The 10,000-nt window shown below is 41.9% G+C and overlaps 1 protein-coding gene across 1 annotated transcript in view; it reads left to right on the top strand.

The window, feature by feature from the left end:
• LOC147166699 (uncharacterized) overlaps nt 1–10,000 on the top strand; it is a gene marked incomplete at its 5' end in the record, with an annotated part of 32,679 nt that overhangs the window by 627 nt on the left and 22,052 nt on the right. Inside the window, one exon of the mRNA XM_086086824.1 lies at nt 9,413–9,503. Within this exon, the coding sequence (XP_085942950.1) occupies nt 9,413–9,503 (91 nt within the window). The remainder of the gene's footprint in view (nt 1–9,412; nt 9,504–10,000) is intronic.

Here is a 10,000-nt window from a genome sequence, read left to right as displayed (position 1 = left end):
AACATTTGAATGATATCCCCCATTAACTTTATCATTAGCGCTAGGCAAGCGATGTTTTAACAGTGAAACATGTTTATTATTGAAATAAACAGTGGATGCAATTCTTCTTGTCGTATATTTAGTTATACAGTTAACTTCAACTGGCTGGGGTGTCATTAAACAGCTTAAGACGCTTCGGGACAACAGAATCAAATTGATTCGCTTTGGCCTTGTGACTAGCGACATGGTGCATTCAAGGTACTTTCACAACATAGGGAACTTGTGTACATTCAGCGCCATTTTGCACCTTAATCATTTTTCTTTGATTAGATTGTTTTAAAGGCCGAGAAGCCAAAATCACGACAAAATTTCAATTAATCATTCGGCGCTAGCGTTCACCATAGTTTTACGCAAGTCCTCGTTTTTTTTTTTACACAGGATGTATTCCTGATACTTCCCCCTATTTTTTATAACGCGGAGGGCTGGGGGGTGCTTTTGTAGTACACTTTAATGCAAAATTAAAATGAATTTGAATAATCGATTCTAAAAATATTCGATAGTAACAGCACTAGTGGTCTCCTGTCTCAAATACAGCAATCCACTGCATTGCCCAGCTACAAGGTAATGCGCTTTTAATCTATCATCGGTGGTTAGAGTTAGAACTAGTGCTGTCAAAGTTAAAGCGTTAACTGATTAATTAATCACAAAAAATTATCGCATTTATCATGATTTAATGCAGATTAATCGCAACTATTAATTTTTACAATAGATTCTCCTTTAGGGTGACAGTGGATGATAATAACATGCATTAAAGTAAAGCATTTAATAAATGTTTGCTGTCACATTTAGAATATTTGTTCATCTCAAAATATTGGACAATTTTTTTTTCATTTTAAATTATGCAAGTAATTAACTGATTAGAAAAAGAGGAGGATGAGCGTGTGCAGTGGATCCCAAAATGTTGAAGACACCCTGATAACATTAAATGTTAAAAGAATTTAAACATAACCAGTGCTCGTCAAATTATGGCGGGAAAAAATGTTGAAAAGCCTTTTTTACAAGTGATTAATCGTGATTAACTCTTTGACTGCCATAAACGTTATATAACGTTTAGTAAAAACCTACGGAGGGGCGCCGAGGACGTTAAAAGACGTTCACTATGGTTTTTTTTGTTTTTTTTTGGAAACGGGTGGAGGAAAGCCTTGGGCAGCTGTGCTGAAAGTATCAAGCAGATCTCGTTAGTATAATGACTTGTTTTGGCCCCTAGATGGCAGCGATGACTCTTTGCACAAGATTGGGTAGGCGTCAGTAGAAGACGTGAGGCGGAGCTAGAGTGTTGAGGGGACAATGGCTGATGAAGCAACAATGGCGATCGGTTGCAAGCAGCTCACGCTTGAGCATTTTTTTCAAAGACGGAAAGCATCGATCAATACTACAAAGCGCATTGATGTCGACGATGATGATGATGGTGACTCCGAGCTTGACGCCACAGTTGGAAGCATTGACGCGGCATGTATTCTCACGTCATAAAGCCTCACCGGCTAGCGCTGCTAACGCCGGAAAACGCGGAGCTGCACAAGCGGACATTCGATCGGGCGATGGAGAGTAGTCGAAAAGCATCGACCAATGCACATTGATGATGATGATGATGGTGACTCCCGAGGTTGACGCCACAGTTGGAAGCATTGACGCGGCCGTTATTCTCACATCATAAAGCCTCACCGGCTAGCGCTGCTAACGCCGGAAAACGCGGAGCTGCACAAGCGGACATTCGATCGGGCGATGGAGAGTACCCCGAGTCCAATGCATATTCATCGGAGGAGCAGGTACAGTCTGATCACGGAGAAGACACTGGTTCTGGACTACGATGCCACCATGAATGGAGTGGATAAGATGGATCAGAACATCTACCACCCGGTAGGAACTGAAGGACATGAGGAAGCCAGACGTAACACCACCGTAACGTAACCGTAGCATGATCCTGATAGTAGACTTGATGGCAACACACACTGCAGTATATACTTGCTATTCCCCGGAAAAAATGTCCGGCAAGAAAGTGTAGCGTCTGCACGCGAAGAGGCAATCGCAGTGAAACTAATTTGTTGTGCAAATCCCGTTGCGTCTCCTTGCATGCAGGGGAGTGTTACACATAAAGAAAAACTGTCGTTGAAACATTGAAACCATTTGCGTGTCCCAATGAACCTGGGAGCTATGTTGTCCGGGGCTTCATGCCCCTGGGTAGGGCCACCCATGGCAAACAGGTTCTAGGTGAGGGACCAGACAAAGCATGGCTCAAATGACCCCAATGATGAACACAAACTTTGGATTTTCGTTTCCCTTGCCCGGACGCGGGTCACCGGGGCCCCCCTTTGGAGCTAGGCCTGGAGGTGGGGCTCGAAGGCGAGCGTCTGGTGGCCGGGCCTACACCCATGGGGCCCGGCCGGGCACAGCCCGAAAAGGCAACGTGGGTCCCCCTTCCCATGGGCTCACCACCGGTGGAAGGGGCCAAAGGGGTCAGGTGCGCAGTGAGTTGGGTGGCAGCCAAAGGCGGGGGCCTTGGCGGTCCGACCCTCGGCTACTGAAGCTAGTTCTGGGGACATGGAATGTCACCTCTCTGACAGGGAAGGAGCCCGAGCTGATGTGCGAGGCTGAGAAGTTCCGACTAGATATAGTCGGACTCACCTCCACACGCGGCTTGGGTTCTGGTACCAATCCTCTCGAGAGGGGCTGGACCCTCTTCCACTCTGGAGTTGCCCACGGTGAGAGGCGCATAGCAGGTGTGGGCATACTCATTGCCCCCCGGCTAGGCGCCTGTGCGTTGGGGTTTACCCCGGTGAACGAGAGGGTAGCCTCCCTCCGCCTACGGGTGGGGGGACGGGTCCTGACTGTTGTTTGTGCTTATGCACCGAACAACAGCTCAGAGTACCCACCCTTTCTGGAGTCCTTGGAGGGTGTGCTGGAGAGCGCTCCCCCCGGGGACTCCCTCGTTCTGCTGGGGGACTTCAACGCTCACGTGGGTAATGACAGTGAGACCTGGAGGGGCGTGATTGGGAGGAACGGCCCCCCTAATCAAAACCCGAGCGGTGTTTTGTTGTTGGACCATGTTCAAGCACAAGGGTGTCCATATGTGCACTTGGCACCAGGACACCCTAGGCCGCAGTTCGATGATCGACTTTGTAGTCGTGTCATCGGATTTGCGGCCGTATGTGTTGGACACTTGGGTTAAGAGAGGGGCGGAGCTGTCAACTGATCACTACCTTGTGGTGTGTTGGCTCCGATGGCGGGGTAAGATGCTGGTCCGACCAGGCAGGCCCAAACGTATTGTGAGGGTCTGCTGGGAACGTCTGGCAGAATCCCCTGTCAGAAAGAGTTTCAACGCCCACCTCCGGCAGAGCTTCTCCGTTGTCCCGGGGGAGGCGGGGGACGTTGAGTCCGAATGGACCATGTTCCGTGCTTCCATTGTTGAAGCGGCCGATCGGAGCTGTGGCCGTAAGGTGGTTGGTGCCTGTCGGGGCGGCAATCCTCGAACCCGCTGGTGGACACCAGCGGTAAGGGATGCCGTCAAGCTGAAGAAGGAGTCCTATTGGGCCTTTGTGAAGCGGTTGGGATGAGGATCAGCACCTCCAAATCCGAGACCATGGTCCTCAGTCGGAAAAAGGTGGAATGCCCTCTGCGGGTCGGGGATGAGGTCCTGCCCCAAGTGGAGGAGTTCAAGTATCTTGGGGTCTTGTTCACGAGTGAGGGTAGGTTAGAGCGGGAGATCGACAGACGGATCGGTGCAGCGTCTGCAGTGATGCGGACCCTGTATCGGTCCGTTGTGGTGAAGAAGGAGCTGAGCCGAAAGGCAAAGCTCTCGATTTACCGGTCGATCTACGTTCCTGCCCTCACCTATGGTCACGAGCTGTGGGTCGTGACCGAAAGAACAAGATCCCGGATACAAGCGGCCGAAATGAGTTTCCTCCGCAGGGTAGCCGGGCTCTCCCTTAGAGATAGGGTGAGAAGCTCGGTCATTCGGGAGGGACTCAGCGTCGAGCCGCTACTCCTCCACGTTGAGAGGAACCAGTTGAGGTGGCTGGGGCATCTGGTTCGGATGCCTCCTGGGCGCCTCCCTGGGGAGGTGTTCCGGGCATGTCCTACCGGCAGGAGGCCCCGGGGACGACCCAGGACACGCTGGAGAGACTACGTCTCACGGCTGGCTTGGGAACGCCTTGGGATCCCATCGGAGGAGCTGGCTGAAGTGGCTGGGGAGAGGGAAGTCTGGGCTTCCCTGCTAAAGCTGCTGCCCCCGCGACCCGACCCCGGATAAGCGGAATTGAAGATGGAACGGAACGGAAACATCCACATAATTGTAAATAGTACCACAGTTGCACACATTTGTAAATAGTTTGCCAAATTGTTGTCAAATTGTTACACTGTTGAATGTAAATAAACGTATTTTGCTATCAAAAAACACTTTTTCATTCTTGGTGGTAGTGTTTTATAGAAGTAAAGCACTATTTAGGCGTTTGTGGCATCATTCATGGACAAAAAGAAATGTAAAATTCACTAGAGTGCATGAAATAATATTGTTTCACTAAAAGCTTGATTTCTCCGTATTTTGGTCCAAAACAAGCGCATTTGGGTGAAACTAACCATTTTCTATTGTTGATTACTAAAGAACGGAATAAGGTAGAAACAAACTTTTTTTTTCTGATGAAAGATGAAAGTTCAAAATTTCATTTGGTAGTATGTGTGTTTCCATAGTTTAAAATTTTCTGTGGACCTTGAAAGATCAGTCAAAATGCTTAAATCGGCTGGCACTCACAGCATCCCTTTTCTGAAAACGTCTGGCAGTCAAAGAGTTAATCAAAATTTTAAGATGTGATTAATCTGATTTAAAAAATGTATTGTTTGACAGCTCTAGTTAGAACGTAGTTCGTCGCTAGTTGGAAAGTACTGCATGGTGTTCGTAGACTAGATATCATGTTAATGTGTGTGCCGATACCATTAGTACTTATGATACATAAAATTTCCATAAAAATACTGACAGATAATTTTAGTATGTATATCCCAATTATAGCACATTTCCTTAAAATTTAATGAAATTAATGGCAATTATATTTTTTCATTTTCCTCAAAAGTGACTTTGCATAGAGCACACAATAAAATGAATTAAAAAAAATCGATAAATAAGATTATACAAATAATCCAGTGCCCAGAAAAAAGAAGTCCCAATCAAAATATGCGGTTGTACAACTTATTTTTAAGGAATACAGTGAAGTGCAAAGAATTCAATTCAATACAATAGTGTTCCAAGTAATTTAGTAATATATACCATATTAAGAATTCCTCAAGCTGTTTAGTGTGTGATGATTAATTATATCTTGTTTTGAAATCCATGCTTTTAATTTGGAAGGCTGTGCTGTATTTCTATTTCCTGTTTCATCTTCTCGTTCATCATTCATCTCATAGCAATGCAGTAGTTAATGACGATATATAAAGATATGTCTGCACTTCAGAGCTTTTAAATTTTCGAGTACAACTGAAGACTTATGGTAGTCAATACATGCAAATTAACCATTTCAGCCTTAAGTTCCTGTAGTGTTGTCCACATTAACTTTTAAATTAAAGACATCAAAGTTACGTGAGCTACAAACATATATAACACACATTGAACCACAGATATAGGTGATATTACTCACAACAAGAGTACTTATTCACAGTAACGCACGGCGAAATGGCGCTGCTGGAACTAATGAAATGAACAAGTGTTACCTCATAAGGAGACACACACGAAACGAACAAGACGGAACAAAACGTTCGTTCCCCAAGTCTTTCTGACAGTTCCTGACCGAAAAATGAGAGTGAGGGCCGATACCAGTATCAATATCTGTCGCGAGTACCGATACCATGAAATGTGCCTGGTATCGGTACTCGTCCGTCCCTATTGGTAATAGAAACTCATTTGTGTTAAAACTGCAAGATTGCTATACGTAGCTTAGCATAGCTCAAGGTAGGGCTGCTCGAGTATGAAAAAAAACAGAAACAAAAATTGTGCCTTTTGCGTTGTTTCTACTGTCTGCATACTGAAAAACGTCCACACCAAAAGCGAATTTGAGGGGGTGCGTTGATTCAATGTAGTTCGGGCGGGCGGGTCGTTCGTAGCGGTCAGCATAGCATCTAGCTTGTTGCATTTAGATCACGGCAGATAAAACCCTTGATCGTGCAAATAGTTTTAAATTGGGTGGGAGTTGCTGTCTGAGCCTGTAGCGTACATTGAGTTTGATGATCTGTGCAGCATTCTTAGCAATTAGTCTTATTTTTGTCTTTATTCATTTTATTAGTTGTCTCCATAGGTTTGGCACATTTCTTGAAACTGAAATTACATTTTCCAAATAAAAAATCTCATAACCACGTTACAATTGGTGTCAACTGAATGGCATTTCTCATTGCTTTCATCAAATTGCCAATGTCTTGGTATATATCTCAATTGCCTCAGTAGATCTGTGCCTACAGTTAGCACGACGTGGCCACATTTAGCACATTTTCCTAATGAATAGATCTTGCTGATCGAACTGGATTAGTTGTTTTTCAGTCTAATGGCTGTCCTCTCCAAAACATGTCAGCAGGATTTCAGTTTGTAAGTCATAATTTGCTAAATCATCTGTTCAATTGTCAAAATTAGTCAAGCATATCACAGGAGATCAGCAGAGAGGATGGTTGAGATATTCACACCGTTTCTTTTCCTTGCTGCATTGCAAGGGTAATTATCTGCTGCGACATGGATGAAAACCTTTGGCCAAACAAAGAGCAGCGTATGGATGATTTGACTCTATTCAGAGTAAATTTGACTCTCGTTGAGTGGAACCAAATAGACTCAGTTTTAAAGTAAGTAATATTTACACTTGGAAGAGAGTAAAATAAAGAATTTGAAAAAAAGTCACTAAAGGGTTGAGGAACCTTCCGGTTTGGAGATGGCCACAGTACACTTCGACTGTTTGCTTAGCTCCAAGATGTTTTTGGTCTCTGAGTTAAGAAGATTCCAGCTGACACAAGCAATATACTAGCACACAGCCTCTGTGGCTCAGGGCGTCGATCGGCTGTCTTCCAAGCTGAAGGTCGTTCCTCAACCCATGAGTGACTTTTTTTTTTCTTCAGTTTTTTATTTTACTCTCTTCCAAGTGTAAATATTACTTTAAAACTGAGTCTATTTTGGTCCCACTCTAAATAATTTCTTAAAATGACTCTCATAATTTACTGTGTAGTGAAAGTGTTACAGTAGTTGGTTCTTCATTTACGCTGGGCACTCGATATAATTTTAGTTTTTAGTTTTTAATAAATATTCTGAATTTGGCTTACACTTTCTTTTGTTGCACTCTGTGTAAGTAACTTTGTGTGAATAAAAAGTGTTGCAATTTCGTTGACTTTGAGTGGATTATGTCACACCGCAAACTGCTCTTGTAAAATCTTTTTTTTTCCCCTCAGTCTTATATATAATTGTATTACGATGCATTGTGAGTGCACTGACAACTTATATGACAGAAATTTTATTTTGTAACATAGGTAAGCTGTTTTGGGAGAGATATGATCTTTTGCAGATGATCCATGGCAAAATCATCAAAGTTATTTTGGGCAATGAGCCAAAGCAATTGAGAAGTATCTTTGCAGTACCAAGTCTTTGTTTGGGAAAGGAACTTGGAGTGAAGCATGTGTGACCAGTTTTGGGATAGATATGTGCTTTTGCTAATGAACTGATAGGTTGTGCACAAATGTAAGTTTGTTTGGCCAAATGAGCTCGCAGTTTTAAAAATTGTATTTCCGCCAACGTCCACATTTTGATTATTAAAATATGTTAATAAAGGTACACAGAATGTTCAAAATATTGTGGAACTCAGAAGCGCTGTACCCGTTGTAACGAATATTGCCTGTCACCCTCAATTTTTATTTGCCTTTTTAAACACTTCCCCCTGGGGAATGTGTGTGCAAGCCTCAACCCTGTGCGTTCTCAAACGAACCTGAGACAGTTCAAAAAGGAAAAACTCTTTGAATTTTCCTCTAGCGTATACGCGTGTGTGTGTGCGTATACGCGTGTGCTTGTGTATGTATGTGTGCGTATACGTGTGTGTGTGTGCGTATACGCGTGTGTTTGTGTGTGTGCGTATACGCGTGTGTTTGTGTGTGTGCGTATACGCGTGTGTGTGTATGTGTGCGTACACGTGTGTGGGGGTGTGTGTGTATATGTGTATATATATATATATATATATGTGTGTGTGTGTATATGTATATATATATATGTGTATATATATATGTGTGTGTATATATATATATATGTGTGTATATATATATATATGTGTGTATATATATATATGTGTATATATATATATATATGTGTATATATATATATGTGTATATATATATATATATGTGTATATATATATATATATATATATATATATATATATATACAAGACGCTAGCTTTCGGCTACTGCTCATCACTTAACAGTGAGACAGAACGCTCACCCCGGCGTTTAATTCATACAAACACTTGCTTGCAGCATTTTTTTTTTGCTTGCGTTACCACAACATCCTATTTCGACAATATTTTTTCAGCTCCAATTTTATTTCGTATATATTTATTATTATATTTATTTATTATATTTTTTCTAATTTTCGGACGAAAATTTTCGTTAGCCGAATATTCGGTGCATCACTAATAGTGATTTGTTATTGTTATATAATTCATTGATTGTTCCATAACTGAGCTATTGCATTGAGGTATGGGGGTGTGCAGCCAAAACCTACACTGAATCTTTCTTTTACAGAATCGTGTTATTTGTGTTGTTTGTGATTGTGGATACAGAGACCACACTAACCCATTATTTATGCAACTTAAAAACTTAAAAAATTTAATGAATTGATGGAGTTGACCACCTTAAAATATTGTACAAAGCCCATCATGAAATTTTACCAGTTAATATACAAACTTAATTCATAAAAAGGGAAAGTGAGTACAAATTAGGAGGAACATACATTTTTTCCAAACCTAAATATAGACCAAAACAAAAACAACAATGTATTTCAACTCAAGGTGTCAGTCTGTGGAACAATCTGGATTGTAAAACAAAATCTTCTGTCCATTTGTATATTTTAAAAAAAGCATAAAAGCACAATTACTGTAAAATAATATATAGCACAAGGACACACAGTTGAATTATTTTTAATTCTTTTTTTGTAACACTGAAAGCGTCTTGAGCGCTCGTCATTAAATTTGTGATGTTTCTTTGTTTGTTTTTTGTTGTTGATTAGGGGCAGACAAAAGTTTGACTTCTTTCTGTCCCCTTTCATTTATTTTGCTTTACTTTGAATTTGAATATTGCTTTATATTGTCTTTTTTTTTCTTTAAAAATTAAATAAATTGATTGATTATAGAACACAGATGTTGTTTCTCCGTAGATGAGGAGTATGATGATTCTAAGCCTAAGAAGGTGCACACAGCACCCCGTGAGCTGAAGCCCAAGCGCACAAAGACTCCACAGGATGAAAGGTAAGTACTAATTGGTGCTTGTTAAAATATTTTTGTGGGATGCTTTAGGGCAGGTGTAAACAATATTAATTTGATGCCTCATCACCCGACATTTTTGGCCCTATCCAAAATCAGACAATCTCAGTCATAGTAGTATGGCAGCAAGTAGGGCTGATGGATTTATGGTTTTGAGTCTGAAATCACATTCTCAGAGAACATGATTTTGATATCGTCAAAGCTGTTTTTGAATTATTATTATTTTTTTATAATGGCTCTTATATCCCAATATGACCAATAAGCGGCACGCCACAGGACAGGTCATGGACAGGTCACACAACCGCTTCGGAAACTGGTAAAAAAAAAAGAAAAAAGCACTGCGTCAGTAACGCTGTCACCCATACTTGCTGTAAGTCTTTTCTTTCGCAGCTGCTTGAGAATGCTAGGCTCTACGATAGCTTGCTCCACATTCTTGACTATATATATGTTTAAGTGTGTATATGTATATATGCATGTGTGTA

Source organism: Leptonotus elevatus, chromosome 10, assembly GCF_054856555.1.
Source record: "Leptonotus elevatus isolate MCC_2025b chromosome 10, RoL_Lele_1.0, whole genome shotgun sequence".
NCBI classification, from domain to species: Eukaryota; Metazoa; Chordata; class Actinopteri; order Syngnathiformes; family Syngnathidae; genus Leptonotus; species Leptonotus elevatus.
Note: the sequence above shows the minus strand (reverse complement) of the source record. Positions and strands in the feature narration are given on the sequence as shown.